The sequence below is a fragment of the Rhincodon typus genome, chromosome 3 (genome assembly GCF_021869965.1).
Source record: "Rhincodon typus isolate 14 chromosome 3, sRhiTyp1.1, whole genome shotgun sequence".
In the NCBI taxonomy this organism is placed as follows: domain Eukaryota; kingdom Metazoa; phylum Chordata; class Chondrichthyes; order Orectolobiformes; family Rhincodontidae; genus Rhincodon; species Rhincodon typus.
Window position 1 is genome coordinate 125,777,483 of NC_063334.1, and position 19,176 is coordinate 125,796,658.

Genomic DNA, 19,176 nt, shown 5'->3' on the forward strand with positions numbered 1-19,176 from the left:
GTGTGTGTGTTTGTGTGTGTCTGTGTGAGAGAGAGAGTGTGTGTGTGAGAGTGTGTGTGTGTTTGTGTTTGTGTGTGTGTGAGTGTATGTTTGTGTGTGTGTGAGTGTATGTTTGTGTGTGTGAGAGAGAGAGATAGTGTGTGTGAGAGTCTGTGTGTGTAAGACCATAAGACCATAAGACCATAAGACATAGGAGCAGAAATTAGGCCATTCGGCCCATCGAGTCTGCTCCGCCATTCAATCATGGCTAATAAGTTCCTCAACCCCATTCTCCTGCTTTCTCCCCGTAACCCTTGATCCCCTTGATAATCAAGAACCTATCTATCTCAGTCTTAAATGTACTCAATGACCTGGCCTCCACAGCCTTCTGTGGCAGTGAATTCCATAGATTCACTGCTCTCTGGCTGAAGAAGTTTCTCCTTATCTCCATTCTAAAAGGTCTTCCCTTTACTCTAAGGCTGTGCCCTCAAGTCCTAGACTCTCCTACCAATGGAAGCATCTTCCCAACATCCATTTTATCCAGCCATTCAGTATTCTGTAAGTTTCAGTTAGATCCCCCCTCATCCTTCTAAACTCCAATGAGTATAGTCCCAGAGTCCTCAAACGTTCCTCATATGTTAAGCTTTCCACTCCTGGGACCATTCTCGTGAACCTTCTCTGTACTCGCTCCAGGGCCAGTACATCCTACACTGATATTTTCGAGGGATTTTGAAAACATGCATGGAATTATTGAGTCTAGTGACCCTTCGTCAGAACACTGGACTCAAAACATTAACTCTGTTTTTCTCTCTACATATGATACCAGACCTGCTGACATTCTCCAGCAATTTTTAGTTTTGTTTCAGGTTTCCAGTATCCGCAGTTCTTTGTATTTATTTTTATTCACATGAATAGTTCAGTTCAGTTTCTGGACATCTTTCTCAGATGTCTGTCATCCTTTAGAATTCTCTACCTCAGGCTGTGGAGGCTCTGTCTTTAAGTATGTTTAAGGTAGATATTAATAGATTTCTGATCATTAATGGCATACAAGGTTATTGGGGGTTGGGGGTATAAAAAGCATTTAAGTGCTCAATCATCAACAATCATGTTCATGGCAAGGTAGGCTCGATGGGCTGAATGGCATACTCCTGTTCCTTTATCCCAATGTTGCATTCAGTTTATTGATATTTGAAGTGTCACCCACTCCTCATTCTACGCAGAATGTTAATTCTGGATGTCAAAATAAACACTTGTACACATCTCCTAGCAACAAAAATTATGATATTCAGACAGTTTACTAAACTGTCTAAAGCCCTGAGTTGACATTTCACTCTTTAATATATCATAATGCCTTACGTAGTTTGTTTTCATTCAACTAAGTAACTGAACAACAATTGTATTGCATTTCAGAGAGGAAGGTTACACAACACACTGAGAGAAAAAAAACTCTCATCTCTGTTCTGAAAGAGTGATCCCCTCATTTTAAACAGTGCCCCTTGGTTCTGGGCTGACCCCCAAGAGGAAACTTTCTTCCCACATCCACCTTATTAAGGCCATTTAGAACCTTATATATTTCAATCAAGTCAGCCCTCACTCTGTAAACTCCAGTGAAAACAAGCACAGTCTGTCCAATCTTGCCTCATTAACCAGCCAACTCATTACAGGTATCAATCTCATAAACGTCCTCTGAACCACCTCCAATGCAATTACATTCTTCGTTAAATAAGGAGATCAAAATGGCAAGCAGTATTTGAGATGTGTTCTCACCAAGGCTTTATATAACCAAAGCATAACATCCTTACTTTTATGTTCAATTCCTCTCATTAAAAGGATAGCGTCCTGTAATAAACCTTATTAATCCCTTGCTGTACCAGCATACGAACTCTGTGATTTATGCAAGGGCAGCTAAGGTGGGAAAACCTCACAACCTTTAAGAAGTACTTGGATGAGCACTTGAAATATCAAGGCTATGTGTCAAATGCTGGAAGTGTAGATTTAGAATAATTTTTTGTTGGTGTAGACTCAATGGGCTGAAGGGTCTGTTCTGTACTGTACGATTCTATGATTCTATGCAGTAGAAACCCAAATCTCTCTGAGTCCTGGAATTCTGTGGTCATTGTATGCTTATGTAATACTCTGTTTTTATATTCTCCATGCCAAAGTGAACAACTACACATTTTGCCACATTATATTCCTTCTGCCAGATTGTTGCTCAGTCACATAACCTATCCTTAGCAGTCTGCATCCTTGTTTTGTCACCTCTACTAAATGGCTTCAGACCTATCTTTGTGTTTTTGCCTTGCTGTTCAAAAAACTGGAGAGAGCTTTATTCTGCGTCTAACTCTGTGCTGTCCTTGTCCTGGGGAGTGTTTGATGAGGACAGTACAGAGGAAGCTTTACTCTATATCTAATGCCATGCTGTCCCTGTCCTGTGAATGTTTGATGAGGACCATGTCGAGGAAGCTTTACGCTGTGTCTAACCCCATGCTGTCCCTGTTTTGTGAATATGTGATGCGGACAGCGTGGAGTGAGCTTCATGCTATGTCTACTCCCACGCTGTCTCTGTCCCACGGGGCATTTGATAGGGATGGTGTCATGGGAACTTTACTTTCAGTTTAAAAGAGTTAAGGGATGTTTACTCTGTATCTGGGCCTGTGCTGTCCCTATCCTTCGTGGGTCTGATTCAGACAATTTCAAGGGAAATTTACTTTCAGTTTTAAAAAGCTGAAGGAACTTTACTCTGTATCTAACAGAAAATGGACTAGTCAGCAACGGGCAGCATGGTTTCGTACGGGGAAGGTCATGTCCCACCAACCTGACCGAATTTTTTGAAGAGGTGACAAAGATAATTGATGGGGGAAGAGCTGTGGATGTAGTTTATATGGACTAAACTAAGGCATTTGATAAAGTCCGACATGGCAGATTGGTACAAAAACTAAAATTACATGGGATTCGGGGTAGGCTGGCTAGATGGATACAAAACTGGCTTGGTCATAGAAGACAGAGGGTAGCAGTGGAAGGGTGTTTTTCAGAATGGAGACCATTAACTAGTGGTGTTTCACGGCGATTATTCTTAGGTCCTCTGTTGTTTGTAGTATATATAAATGATCTGCAGGAAATTGTGTGTGGTCTGATTATTAAGTTTGCAGATGACACAAAGATTGGTGGACTTGCTGATAGTGCTGACGACTGTGAAAGGTTACAGCAGGATGTAGAGAGATTGGTGACTTGGGCACAGAAATGGCAGGTGGAGTTTAATCCAGGCAAATGCAAGGTGATGCATTTTGGAGGATCAAATTTAGGTGTGAATTATACTGTAAATGGTAGAACCCTGAGGAACATTAATGTACAGATGGATCTGAGCATGCAGGCCCACAGTTCCCTAAAAGTGGCAACACAGGCGGCCAAGGTGATTAAGAAGGCATATGGCATGCTTTTCTTCATTGGCCGGGGAATGGAGTACAAGAGTTGGTAAACCATGCTGCAACGCTTGTTAGGCCGCATTTGGAGTACTGTGCGCAGTTTTGGTCGCCACATTACCAAAAGGAGATGGAAGCTTTGGAGAGAATGCAGAGAAGGTTCACCAGGATGTTGGATGGTCTCGAGGGCATTGGCTATGAGCAAAGGTTAAAAAGACTAGGATTGTTTTCATTGGAAAGACGATGGTTGAGAGGAGACCTGATAGAGGTCTACAAAATTATGACAGGCATAGATAGGGTGGATATCAGAGGCTTTTCCCCCAGGATTGAAGTTTCAATTATAAGGGGGCACAGGTTCAAGGTGAGAGGGTTAAAGTTTAAGGGAGATGTGTGAGGAAAGTTTTTCATGCAGAGTGGTAGGAGCCTGGAACTCACTGCCAGAAGAGGTGGTGGAAGCAGGCACATTGGTGACATTTAAGAGGCATCTGGATGGTGACATGAATAGGGAGGGAATAGAGGGATATGGACTGAATAAGGGCAGAGGGTTTGTTTTTTAGTTTAGTCAGGGCATGATGATCGGCACAGGCTTGGAGGGCCGAAGGGCCTGTTCCTGTGCTGTACTTTTCTTTTGTTATTTTTGTTCTTCTAACCCAGTGCTGTACCTGTCCCAGAAGTGTTTGATCAACAGACTGAGGGATTTCAAAGTGTGAGAAATGGGACAGCGCAATCAACAATGAGACTGATTGATGATGTTTAGAAAATAAAATCACACACATCTGCTGTCTATCTGATTTTCAACAGTCTTTTCCACAGTTGTCACTATGTATTGCAATGCAGTGGAATTGCAAATCAAATTTTTCTCTGATGTATCTTGGCTCAATTTATATACTGCCTATAAAATGACAGCAACAAGTTGCGATATGGAAAAAAAATGCTTTAATTTGAAACTTGCGAGGGTAAAATTCCTTCTGATTTGGTCTGGGATTTGCAGACACCTATTTGCTTACCTAAACCAACATTACTAATAAACAGTTTATCTAAGCATTACTGAGTTGCTGCTTACAGGATCTTGTGATGTGCCAATTGGCTGTTCTGATTCCTACATTACAAAATGCATTTCAAAAATAACTCACTGACAGTGACACTGACTTTGTGATGCATGTCTTTTGTTCTTACCTGTGAGGGGTGAGCTCAGATCTGTGTATTGCCCCTGTGAGGGGGAGCATGAAATTGCCTAGTCCCCATGGTCTCCTCACTAATTGTGTCAGATCTTTTGGTTTAATTCAGAATCCCAGTGTCGAACTGCAAGTTTGGAGATGGGTAACAATCGAGGAGTTAACCCTTTTCAGACCCAATCTTAAACATTGCCAGCACTCTCTGATCTCATTTACCCAACTCCTCCCACTGCCTCTCCATCTAGGCTTTCATTCAAATAGAGAAAACAAACTGTACTCAGGGAGCACCAGCCCGGGCACCCATCCCTCTATGTGAAGACTGAGACTCACCATGGCTATCTCACCCAGGCTGAGCTGAGCACGGCCCAGTGTCTGCAAGGCTTCCCACCACTGGGGGTCTAAGCGCACAGCCATCTCCGCTGCCTGCACGGCCTGGAAAACCTCGTTAAGGATCATCAGAACCTGGGAGAAGACAACAGCAGAGTCAGTCCACAATCTCAGCAGCAGACACTAACTCCATATCAGCAGAACTCACAGAGACAAGAGAAACCCAGAGACTGGCCAGACATGTGGAGCCCCTCGGGGGAAGAGTAGCTCAGAGTCACCATATCAACACCAGGATTTCAAAGATTAAATTATAAACAGATCATTGGCTTTCAAGGTGACATATCTAGGCAAGCCTTTAGAAATGGCAGAGATTTGATGGGATAAATACATTGGGTACGATTATCACTTCTCTAGAGGGGCATGGAAGGTGGGCAAGTATTTCTACAGGTCAACTCATTCAATCTTGTGATCTAGCTGGCACTTCAGCAATTAAGTTTTGGCTGAGAAGGTGAACTGGGGAACATGGGAACTCGAAGGGCAACGTTTTTACACAGAGGGTGGTATGCATATGGAATAAGCTGCCAGCGGAAGTGGTTGAGGAGAGTACATTAACAACATTTAAAAGGCATTTGGACAAATACATGGATAGGAAAAGTTTAGAAGGATATGGGCCAAGTGCAGGGAAATGGGGTTAGGGTGGATGGACATTTTGGTCAGCACGGACCAGCTTGGGCCAAAGGGCCTGACTCTGTAACTGGAGACCATCCCGCAGTGCTTATTAAAAGACCACGTCTCAGGATCATACACAGGGGTTCACACTGGAGGGTGAGAGCTCAGTGAGTGTAAAATTCCAGCCCACATGGGGGAGGGCTGGGTGGCCCAAATTATGGCAGGTGGTTGGGAATGAGGGAGGGAGGAAGGAAGGTCCAGGTCATGGAGGAGAAAGAGAATGGGGTATGAATCAGGATCTAGCCAATCAGTGAGGGTGGAGTGAGGCAGCGGATAATGCTCCCACCTCACAGGAAAGAAAGACCTGCATTTATATGGAGACTTTGTTATGGGCCAGATTAAACCCCCTCAAAATGTGTCAAGGAGATAGCCTGAACCTTAGTGTTTATTTTATCTGAAGGCAAGTGTAAGGTGCTGTGTTCCAGATGTAATTGGATCGGTCCATCACTAGGTTTTAAGTAAAACACACTTTATTCTTACAACACAGTTGAAATAAAAATGGAAAAGAGGAATTAGCTTAACTTCAACTCTATGGAAATATTTAATAAAGTAATATATTAATTAATTATTAATCAACTGTTCCAGTATAGCAGCATCCCACAAACACACCCTTGGCAAAGACAAATTCAGCAAAACAGATTTTCCTCATGTGCTATTTCCCTTCCAATCCAGGTGAAAGGAACACCGAAAGAAACAAAAACCGAAAGAACTGCGGATGCTGTAAATCAGGAACAAAAAACAAAGGGTCACCGGACCCGAAACGTTAACTCTGTTTTTCCCTTCACAGTTGCTGCCAGACCTGCTGACCGAAAGAAACAATCTGGCAGCAGAAAAAGAACAACATCTATCAGTTTCGACAGCCAACCCCAAACCCCAACTGAAAACAAAACTAAAACCCGGGATCTGTGTGAGCCTGACTCCACCAACTCATGCTTCTTTTAATATAACAAAAAAACTCAGGGAGCTCAAAGCTGTTTACCCACTGCTTCTGAAGAAGACATTCCGCACCACTGTGGCAACACCTCTCTACAAGAGAAACAACACAGAATAAGTCTCTCTTACAGGCCTGAGTTCAAATGATGAGCTGTCCTGATAGAACTGGTAGAGAGGAAATGTTCTCAAAGGGGAAGGGTTGAAAATCAGAGGCCACATATTTACCATGATTGTCAAAGAACCAAAACCATGAAGACAAATTTACTTTATTCAATGACTGGCTGGGATCTGAAACTCATTGTCTGAAATTCTGATAATGTAATTCTGAAGATGTAATCATGGCTTTTGTAAAGGGAATTGGATAAGCATCTGCAGTAGAAATCATTGGCAAGATGAATGGGAAAGGGAGTTGGTATTGGACCAAGCTGAATTAGTCTCACAGAAAACCAACAAAGTACTTTGAAAGATAGCCATCATTATAATGTCGGGCCTGAGGTAGCCAGTTTCCATATGACAAATGACCACAAATATCTGCTTTCATATAGAAAATTCTGGAAATAGTCAGTATATTTGGAGGTATTTACACAGGCAGAAACACAGCTACCATTTCAGGTCTGTAAATTTTCATTTGAACCAGTTCGGAGGGAGGTCACTGACCTGAATTGTTAGCTCTGCTTCTCTTTGAAGCGGATGCTGTCTGATCTGCTGACTATTTTTAACATTTTCGGTTCTTATTTCTGATTTGAGCATCTGCAGCTCTTGCATACCTGATTTTGTCAAACACTAGGGGGCACAGGTTTAAGGTGAGAGGGAGAGATGGCCAGAAAACAAGGCAGACCTATTGGCTCTTTTCAAAATTGTGCCATAGAATTTTTTGTACTGGACTGAAGGGTCAGATAGGGCTGCAGGTTTATCAGTTCATTCACGGAACAGCTCCTCCAGCACTCCTTCAGTACACCTCTGACATTCTCCAGACAAGATTACATATTCAAGTTTCTGGAGTGAAATATGGACATATGACCTCCTGACTTGGCAAGCATTATTCACTCAGCTCTAAATGACACCTGGTTTAACTAAATGCTGTGTTTATCTGTTCCTCAATACCAGGGGGGATATATTTCTGCACATGTGCAGATGGAGTGCCAGTGCCTGTGACATGACTGAGAGTGACATCTGGGCAGCTGAAATCAATAAAGTTAGCAAAGAAATCCTAAAAGTGCTTTGTTTGCCACCCAACACTTTCCCCTCAACCATCACCACTTCTCTTCACAGCCTGCACTCCCTCCTACAGCCCCATGGCCTTCTGCCATTAGCCTTTTGCCATTCGCCTCTTGCCTCTGTACAGATGGCAGGGAGCTGAAGGGAGAAAACAAAGGAATGACAAGGGTAAAAGAGAGTGGGCAGCAGGTGGTAGGGTGTAGGCTCTCGGGAGTTCCAATGATTAAAATAAGTAGTGGGTCAAAGCACGGTTGTGCAGTGGCCAGAGTGGGAGTCAAAATTTTTTTAAATTCACTCACGGGACGTGGGTGTCGCTGGCTGGTCCCGCATTTATTGCTCTTCAGAAGGTGGGGGTGAGCTGCATTCTTGAACCACTGTAGACCATATGCTGTAGGTAGACCCACAATGCCGTTAAGGAGGGAATTACAGAATTTAGACCCAGAAACACTGAAGGAACAGTGATATATTTCCGAGTCAAGATGATGAATGATTTTGAGGGGAACTTGCAGGGGCTGGTGTTCCCATGTATTGCTACCCTTGTCCTTCTAGATGGAAGTGATCGTAGGTTTGGAAGGTGCTGTCTGAGGATCTTTGGTGAATTTCTGCAGTGCATCTTGTAGACAGTACACACTGCTGCTACTGAGCCTCGGTGGTGGAGGGAGTGGATGCTTGTGGATGTGGTGCCAATCAAGATGCTGCTTTGTCCTGGATGGTGTCAAGCTTCTTGAGTGTTGTTGGAGCTGCACCCATCCAGGCAAGTGGGGAGTATTCCATCACACTCCTGACTTGTGCCTTGTAGATGGTGGACAGGCCTTGGAGAGTCAGGAGATGAGTTATTTGCTGCAGGATGTTGCCTGGATTTGAGTGTATTAGCTATCAGGAAAGGGTGGACAAATGTAGACTGTTTTTGCTGGAGCATCAAAGGCTAAGGGGCAACCTGATACAAAAATAGTAAATCTTCCATATCCATGAAATCCCGAATTGTAAATTTGCGTATTCATGCCAAAAAAGAAGTAACAACAAATTCAACTTCCAGGGACAAAACATGTATATCCAAGATTTTGAACCTATTTTTAACGAGCTCTGCACTCGTAAATTCCACCATTCTCACAAGGGTTCTCAGGAACAGAACCCTCGCAGATATGGAGGAATGAATGTATGTACAATTATGAGAGGCGTGGATAGTCAAAGTCTTTCTCCCAGGGTGGAATTGTCAAATACTAGGGGCACAGGTTTAAGGTGAGAGGGAGAGAGTTTAAGGGAGATGTGCAAGGCAAGTCATTTTTACAGGCAGGGTGGTAGATGCTTTGAACGCACTGTTGGGGAGGTGGTACAAGCAGATATGATAAAGTTTAAGAGTTATTTAGATTGAACAAGTAGGGAGTTGAGAGATATGGAACATGTGCAGACAGATGGGTTTAGTTTGAAATAGCATCATGGTCAGTGCAGTAATGGTGGGCCGAAAGGCCTTTCCTGTACTGCACTGTTCTACTCCTATGATTCCTAGCCTTTGACTTGCTCTTGCCACCTCTGTATTTTAAGAGTTTGTCCAGTTTCTGGTCAATATTGATATTGGAGTACCTCCCAATCTCATTTTCCTGATGGACAGCACCAGCAGGAGTTATACGGTGTTAATTCGACATTGGGTTGGATACAGTTAGATTCTGTCTGTCACTCACTTGCCTATGCTGCAGGAATCAAAAAAATGGAATTTGTGGTTGAATTTGCCCAGACTTTCTGGTAGCGATGGCCAGATCACTTCATCTAGGAATGACCTCCCTATCTGAGTGCTAGGAGTTGTGCTGATGCACAATGGAGTGCATTCAGCAGGCTCAATTACTGACTCTCACTGTTTAAAAAGTCTCCACCCGGATTCAGATCATTCTCCGGATAGGGGAGCAGCGCGGATTGAGGAAGGGTCAGTGGAGGGGAGAAGGATTTGGAATGCAGGTGGAATATTCCCACAGTGTGGCACAACTAGATTTTCAAAAGTTATCCAACAAATTTCCACATGCCAGAGGGTGCAAGCTAACCTCAAAGCTGTGACAATTCAAGATCCTATTGTTGTTACAGTACAGAAACTGGGCATTAACCCCTCCAGTCCAGGTACAGGTATTTCTCCTATAACATGATAGTTGCGTTCTTGTGTGACCTCGCACTATAGAAAATCACTATACCTGTACAGCAGATAGTTCACGTCATCCAAACAGCGTCCACTATTCATCAATTGCATTACAGCCAATTCGCGTTAATGAAACACATGTTTATAACAGAACTACCTGTATATTCCAAATCTTTTTACCCATCCTGTTCCTTAATCCTTTGTCAAACACTTCACTTGTGTGGTTTACATGGAGGTTACAACATGGGAATTGGGCCCTTGATCACCAGTCAAAGTATATTCTCTGCACAAAAACAGTCCTAAACAGATTTACTTCCATGTTTATAAATCCTTATCTCCAAACTAATCTGGCTTTCCTCACTGACTGACTCAGGAAGTGCATTCAATAAACATACATCCCCTCTGAAGAATTTTCTCCTGGTCTAAATCTTATTGAATGTTTATCTGCAGCCCCTCTCTCTGGATCCCACCGTTATAGATTCATAGAGTTGTACAACATGGAAACTGACCCTTCGGTCCAACTCCTCCATGCCGACCAGATATCCTAAATTAATTTAGTCCCATTTGCCAGCATTAGGCCCATTACCTCTAAACCCTTCCTATTCATGTACCCGTGCAGCTGCCTTTATAATGTTGTAATTGTACCTGTCTCTACCACTTCCTCTGGCAGCTCATTCCATACACGCACCACCCTCTGCGTGAAAAAGTTAACCCTCAGGTCCCTTTTAAATCTTTCCCCTCTCACCGTAAACCTATGCCCTCTAGTTTTGGACTCTTGTTGGAGGCAGTCTGCTCCTATTTAAATTCTTTTTCAAATTTTAAACTTTAATTGCCTTGCTAAATAGTTTGACAGTTGAAGCTTATGTTTTTCAAATCTTTGCACCCTATCTCCTCAGACTGGGTGAATCTGTACTGTTCACAATGCAAAGCCTTGTCCGTACTGCACCCAAGGTCTAATTAAAGTTTTATATCAGCTCATTACTACCTGCCATGTCAGTCTGGTAGCACTTTCACCCAAGTCAGGAAGTTGTGGTTCTAGTTTCACTGCAGAGGCCTGACCACAGAAAAACTCAGTTGATTTTGCAATGTAGTATGGGGAGGGGAGGAGGTGTTGTACCATCCTTCAGGTTTGATACTGAACTACTCTCAACATGGACATAAAAAACTGCTTGGCACTATTCAGACGACCCTGGCACTTCTGCCGGTGTCCTGGTCAATATTTATCCCTCAATCAGCATTACAGTAACAGGCCACGTGTTCCCTGATCACACAATTGTGTAAGGGAAGTCACTGTGCTGTCACATTGCAACTGTGGAGAATCTTCCAAAATTCTCCATTGTTTATAAATCTCATGGGAACATCCTCAAATGGTGAAAGGCACAATAGCAATGTAAGTCTGCCTTTCTTGATTGGGAACACAAGGAGCTACACGACTTAGAAAAACAATTTGCTACAATGATTTCCTCCATTACAACACTCCTGACCATACTGTCAAACAAACCAGAAGCTGGATTGTGAAATGTTCCAGAACATCCTGAGGTGGTGAAACGCTGTTTGGAAGTGGAAGTTGTTTGCAGTAAGATAATAACAGCTGAGCTGTACTCTGAGGAGTCTTCATACTCATGCATTGGAGCATCCCATTCAACACTTTCCCTTCTGCTTCTAACCTACTTAGTTACTTCCTTTCAGTTACAGAAATGTATGGTTCGGCTATTCAACCCCTCCAGCTTTCAAATAAGATCATGGCTGATCTGACTGTGACCTCAATCCCTCATTCCCCCTCTAGTGCCATGCAGTTTGACTCCCTTGTTAGTCAACAATCTATCCAAGTGTGCCTTAAAAATATTCAATGATCCCTCTTTCACAGCTCCCTGATGAATAGATTCTGAAATGGGCATCTCTTATTTTTGAACAGTGACCTCTATTTTTAGTCTCTCCCACAAGGGGAAACATCAAACACCCAGGCACAATCAATGTAGTGGTACACGCTGGAAAATATAAACTTATATAAAATATGGAGTTTGGTTGAACTGTGGCAATGAAACTGACAATAGACATACATAAATTTTACCTACATAGAACGTAGAACAGTTCAGCACAGGAACAGGCTTTTCGGCCCACCATGTCTGTGCTGACCATGATGCCATTCTAAACTAATCCCATCTGCCTGCCCATGGTCCATATCCCTCTATTTCCTGCCTGTTCATGTGTCTGTCTAAATGCCTGTTAAACGTTGCTATCGTATCTGCTTCTACTACTTCTCCTGGCACCGTGTTCCAGGCACTCACCACCCTGTGTAAAAAAACTTGCCTCACACATCTTTTTTAAACTTCCCCCCTCTCATCTTAAACCATTGCCCCCGCATATTTGACATGCCCACCCTGGGAAAATGACTCCACCCATCTACCCTATCCATGTCTCTCATAATTTTACATACTTTGAGAACAATCCAAGTTTATCCAGTCTCTCGTTACAGCTAATACATTCCGATCCAGGCAGCACCCTGGTAAAACTCTTCTGCGCCCTCTCCAAAGCCTCCACATCCTTCCTATGGTACAGTGACCAGAAGTGCACACAATACACCAAATGTGGCCTAACTGAAGTCTTATACAGCTGCAATATGACTTGCCAACTTTTACACTCAATGTCCCAATAAATGAAAGCAAGCATAGACATTAAGAACATAAGAACCAGGAGCAGGAGCTGGCCACCTGGCCCTTCGAGCCTGCTCCGTCATTCAATAAGACCATGGCTGATCTTTTCATGGCCTCAGTTCCACTCACCCACCTTCCCAGCATAACCCTTAATTCCTTTACTGTTCAAAAAATTATCTATCTTAGCTTTAAAAACATTCGATTAGGAAGCCTCTAATACGCTACTGGGCAGGGAATTCCATCTACAAGTTCGTTGATGACACCACCATAGTGGGATGGATATCTAAGAACGACAGGTCAAACTACAGAAGGGAGATAAAGGGCTTGGTGACGTGGTGCAATGAGAACAACCTCTCGCTCAACGTCAGCAAAACTAAAGAACTGATCATTGACTTCAGAAAGAAAGGAGGAGAACATGCCCCCATCTACATCAATGGAACTGAGGTTGAGAGAGTGAAGAGCATCAAGTTCCTTGGAGTGACGATAACTGACAACCTGACCTGGATTTCCCAGGTAGCTGTGACAGTCTGGAAGGCACAACAACGCCTCTTCTTCCTCAGGCAGCTCAGGAAATTTGCCATGTCCATAAGGACCCTCACCACCTTCTACAGATATACCATTGAAAACATACTGTCTGGGTGCATAACGGCCTGGTACAGCAACTGCTCTGCCCAGGACCGTAAGAAACTACAAAAGGTGGTGTGCACAGCCCAGACCGTCACAGAAGCCAACCTTCCATCCATGGACTCTATTTAGAACACAGAACATAGAACATTACAGCACAGTACAGGCCCTTCGGCCCTCGATGTTGCGCCGACCTGTGAAACCAATCTGAAGACCATCTAACCTAAACTATTCCATTATCATCCATATGTTTATCCAATGACCATTTAAATGCCCTTAAAGTTGGCGAGTCTACTACTTTTGCAGGCAGGGCATTCCACGCCCTTACTACTCTCTGAGTAAAGAACCTACCTCTGACATCTGTCCTATATCTATCACCCCTCAATTTAAAGCTATGTCCCCTCGTGCTAGCCATCACCATCCGAGGAAAAAGGCTCCCACTGTCCACCCTATCTAATCCTGCTCGCTGCCATAGAAAGGCAGCCAACTTCATCAAAGACCCATCACACCCCGGTAATGACCTCTTACACCCTCTTCCATCAGGCTGAAGGTACAGAAACCTGAACACACACACAAGCAGGTTCAGGAACAGTCTCTTTCCAGCTGATGTCAGACTGATGAATGGACACTAGTGTCAAATAATGTAACCTTCAACGTAACCTGTATGTCTCTGTGTCTTTTTGATCTGTACATCCCTTGTTTGCTGTGATCTGCCAGTATCGCTTGTAAACAAAGCTTTTCACTGTACTTCGGTATACATGACAATGAATCAATCAAAATCAATCCAATCTCCACCGATTCACAACCCTTTGGCTGAAGAAGTTCCTTCTCAATTCAGTCATAAATCTGGTCCCTCTAATTTTGAGGCTATGTCCCCTAGTTCTAGTTTCACCGCCAGTGGCAACGACCTCCCTGCTTCTATCTTATCTATTCCCCTCATAATTTTATATGTTTCTATAAGATCCCACCTCATTCTTCTAAATTCCAATGAGTATAGTCCCAGCCTACTCAATCTCTCCTCATAAGCCAATCCTCTCAACACTGAAATCAACCTAGTAAACCTCCTCTGCACCTCAGTAAACCTCTTCTGCACCTCCTTCTGTGCCAGCACATCCTTTCTCAAGTAAGGAGACCAAAACTGTACACAGTAATCCAGGCGTGGCCTCACCAGCTCCCTGATACAGCTGTAACATAACCTCGGGTCAAGGAAACGGGGTTGGAGCCAGTAAAGGTGAGTGTAGGTGGGGGGTTAGGGAGGGGATAGGTCGGTCCAGGGAGGACGGACAGGTCCAGGAGGCGGGATGAGGCTAGTAGGTAGGAGATGGGGGTGGGGCTTGAGGTGGGAGGAGGGGATAGGTGGGAGAAAGGACAGATTAGGGAGGCAGGTACGAGCTGGGCTAGTTTTGGGATGTGGTCGGGGGAGGGGAGATTTTGAAGCTTGTGAAGTCCACATTGATACCATTGGGCTGCAGGGTTCCCAAGCGAAATATGAGATGCTGTTCCTGCAACCTTCGAGTGGCATCGTTGTGGCATTGCAGGAGGCCCAGGATGGACATGTCGTCCAAGGAGTGGGAGGGGGAGTTGAAATGGCTCACGACTGGGAGGTGCAGTTGTTGGTGCGAACCAAGCGTAGGTGTTCCACAAAGCTGCCCTCAGGCCTCCGCTTGGTTTCCCCGATGTAGAGGAGGCCACAACGGGAACAGCGGATACAGTATACCACATTAGCGGATGTGCAGGTGAACATCTGTTTGATGTGGAAGGTCTTCTTAGGGCCTGGGATGGGGGTGAGGGGGGAGGTATAGGGGCAGGTGTAGCACTTCCTGCGGTTGTAGGGAAAAGTGCCGGGTGTGGTGGGGAATGTGGAGCGGATAAGGGAGCCACGGAGAGAGTGGTCCCTCCGGAAAGCAGATAAGGGTGGGGAGGGAAAAATGTCTTTGGTGGTGGAGTCCGATTGCAGATGGCAGAAGTGTCGGAGGATGATGTGTTGGATCCGGAGGTTGGTGGGGTGGTACGTGAGGACGAGGGGGATCCTGTTTTGGTTATTATTGCGGGGAGGGGGTGTCAGGAATGAGTTGCGGGATGAGTCTCTCGCACTTCCCGCAAGTCATGCTGCAATTTTTTACCATTCAAATAATAGCCCCTTTTACTGTTATTCCTACCAAAACGGATGACTTCACATTTGTCAACACTGAATTCAATCTGCCAGACCCTCACCCACTCACTTAAACTATCTATATCCCTCTGCAAACTTTCACAGTCCTCTGCACACTTTGTTCTACCACTCATCTTAGTGTCATCTGCAAAGCATACCATGTATCTTCTTTACCACATTATCCATTTGTGTTGCCACTCTCAGGGAGCTATGGACTTACACCCTAAGATCCTTCCATATATCAATCTCCTAAGGGTCCTGCCATTTACTGTATACTTTCCTCTTGCATTTGACCTCCCAAATGTATCGCCTTACCCCCACTTGCCCAGATTAAACTCCACCTGTCATTTTTCCACCCAGCTTTCCAAGGGGTCTATATCCTGCTGTATCCTTTGACAACTTTCTTCACTATCCATAACTCCTCCAATTTTTGTGTCATCTGCAAACCTACTAATGAGACCACGTACGTTTCCATCCAAATTATTTATATATATTACAAACAACATAAGTCCCAGCACTGATCCTTGTGGAACACCACTGGTCACAGATCTCCAGTCAGAAAAACACCCCTCCACAACAACCCTCTTCTATGACCAAGCCAATTTTGGATCCAAATTGCCAACTCACCAAGGATTCCATGTGACTTCATCTTCTGGACTAGCCTACCGTGAGGTATCTTTTCAAATGCTTTAGTAAAGTCCATGTAGTCATTATTCATTGACCTGACCTCATTAAACATCTTCTTCATTTCCATAAAGTTTGTGAAATAAGACTTTTCCCAACATAAAGCCCATGTTAACTATCCCTAGTAAGACACTTCTTTTCCAAATGCTGTACCGAAGACTCTTCTCTAATAATTTTTCTACCGCTGATGTAAGATGTACAAAGGTTGGGTCAGATCTAAGCTCTGCAGTCTTGCCACATCCAGTTGTGAATGGTGATGGACAATTAAACAACTCACTGGAGGAGGAGGCTCCACAAATATCCCCATCCTCAATGATGGAAGAGGCCAATAATCAGTGCAAAAGATAAGACTGAAGTACTCGCAGTGATCTTCAGCCAGAAGTGCCAAATGGATGATCCATGTCGACCTCCTCCAGCAGTCCCCAGTATCACACATAACAGTCTTCAGCCAATTTGATTCACTCCACATGATATGAAGAAACAGTTGGAGGCACTGAACACTGCGAAGGCTATGGGTCCTGACAACATTCTGACAACGGAACTGAAGACTTGTGCTCCAGAATTTGCTGCAGAACAATTGCACACTGGTAACATGGAAAATTGCCAAGATATGTCCTGTACACAAAAAGCAGGACAAATCCAACCCAGCCAATTACCACCCTATCAGTCTACTTTCAATAATCAGTAAACTGATAGAAGGTGTCAGTAACAGTGTTATCAAGCAGCATCTGCTCAGCAATAACTTGTTCAGTGACGCTGAGCTTCAGTTCTGCCTGGGACACTCAGCTCCTAACCTCATGACACTTTGGTTCAAACATGGACAAAAGAGCTTAACCAGAGGTAGGAGACAGCCCTTGACATCAACGCCATATTTGACTGAATGTGGCATCAAGGAGCCCGAGCAAAACTGGAATTAATGGGTATCGGGGGGCAAACTCTCTGGTGGTTAGACTCATACCTAACACATAGGAAGATGGTTGTGGTTATTGGAGGTCAAATCCAGGATATCTCTGCAGGAATTCCTCAGGGTAGTGTCCTAGGCCCAAATATCTTCAGCTGCTTCATCAATGACCTTCCCTCCATCATAACATCAGAAGTGGGGATGTTTGCCAGAGATTGTACAATGTTTAGCACCATTTGAGACTCCTCAGATACTGAAGAAGTCCATGTTCAAATGCAACAAGATATCGACAATATCCAAGCTTGGGCTGAGAAGTGGCAAGTGACATTCGCGCCACACAAATGCCAGGCTACGACCATCACCAATAAGAGATAATCTAACCACCGCCCCTAGACATTCAATGGTGTTACCATCACTGAATCCCCCACTATCAACATCCTGGGGGTTATCTGTGACCAGAAACTCAACTTTAAGATCTAGACAGTCTTTCTTTCTTTTTGGCTCTTTTTCTTTTGTTTCTGCTGTTGTTTATAATCTCCTTTTTTTAAAAACTATTGTTATTTTTAAAATTATGGATTTGTAACCAAGATGGAGCCAGTGAATGGAGACTTTGTACAATTTTCACTGTGTTCCTACACTTGAGTGCACTTGGCAGTGAAATCTAATTCTAATTCTAAGTTCTAAATTCTAACTGGACTCATCTTACAAGAGCAGGTCAGAGCCTAGGAATACTGCAGCAAGTAACTCAGCTCCTGACTCCCCCACACCTGTTCATTATTACTGAGGTACATCAGGAGTGTGATGGAATACTCCCATTGTCTGGATGGATGCAGCTCTAACAATACTCAAGAAGCTTTGCACCACATCCATAAATATCTACTCCCTCTACCACTAACGCTCAGTAGTAGCAGTGTGTACGATCTATATGAAGCACTGCAGAAATGGATTAGGTGAAATGGATACAGCTTTGGGGTGCAAACAGGTTTTAATGAAGCTGCAGCAAAGTTCAGCTCAGGACCAAATTTATGTCAAAGATGTCGCACAGTCTGGTTCAGTCTCAAACAGTTGGCAGCGAGAACTGTAACATTCATGACCAGGGAAGGAGTTTATGCTGGGGGCTGAAAGTAATAGCGTCAGTCTTACAAGTTTAATTGGAGGATATTTCTGTTCAGTCAGTACTGGAACTCAAGCCAGTAGTCTCTCCAGAAGACCAGCTCACTTAAACATGGAAACAGAGTAACTGTAGACCTCTGGGCCCATCAAACCTGCCCCATCTTTCAATATGATCATGGCTGATCCTTTATCTCAATACCATACTCCCATTCCCTCACCATATACTTGATGCCTATGAAATCAAAAAACTTATCTCTTTCATGAATATATTTAGTGACTTGGCCTCCAAAGCCTTCTGTGATAATGAATTCCACAGACTCACTACTCTCTAGATGAAGAAATTTCTCCTCAGCTCAGTCATAAATGGCCTACACTATATCCTGAGACTGTGTAACTGACATTGTAGGATGTTGGGGTACATGCTGCAAACGTTGAGCCAGACAGTTTCCATACGTATGCTGGCCCTATCACAAAACAGTTGGCATTAACCCCCACTCTGCCACTGACTGAATATACTTTCTGCACATTGCTAGTAACTGGCACCAGAACAATCGGGGAAACCCAGTTAAACAGCTAGATTGAGAGTTGGAACTTAGCTCTGATTCAGACATTGCTTCTTTTGGAAAGATTACAAGAGCGAGGCATCTGAAAAAACACTTAGTGATTTTCCAGTAACTGTTTTTTTAAAAACAATGATTAGTGAGTGTGTTTTCTTTTCTTGTAATTCTTCAACGATGCAACACTCCCTCGATACTGATCCTCTGACATTGTGACACTCCCTGAGCACTGACCCTCCAACAGTGCCCCCTCCCTCAGGACTGACTCTCTGACAGTGCGGCGCTCCCTTAGCACTGACCCTCCAACAGTGCAGCACTCTCTCAGCACTGACCCTCTGACAGTGTGGTGCTCCCTCAGCACTGACCCTCTGACAGTGCAATATTCCCTCACTGAGATGCACTGTCGGAGGGTCAGTGCTGAGGGAGTACCCCACCGTCAGAGGGACAGCACTGAGGGGTTGCCGCACTGTCAGAGGATCAGTACTGAGGGAGCGCCGCATTGTCGGAGGGTCAGTGCTGAGGGAGCGCCGCACTGTCGGAGAGACAGTACTGAGGGAGTGCCGCACTGTCGGAGGGACAGTACTGAGGG

At 44.1% G+C, this 19,176-nt stretch overlaps 1 protein-coding gene across 1 annotated transcript in view; it reads right to left on the reverse strand.

The window, feature by feature from the left end:
* The window catches only part of ttc33 (tetratricopeptide repeat domain 33), a 91,920-nt gene that overhangs the window by 34,494 nt on the left and 38,250 nt on the right, over positions 1-19,176 (reverse strand). The window contains exon 2 of the mRNA XM_048594796.1: positions 4,904-5,035. Coding sequence (XP_048450753.1) covers positions 4,904-5,029 — 126 coding nt within the window. The 5' untranslated portion in view covers positions 5,030-5,035. The remainder of the gene's footprint in view (positions 1-4,903; positions 5,036-19,176) is intronic.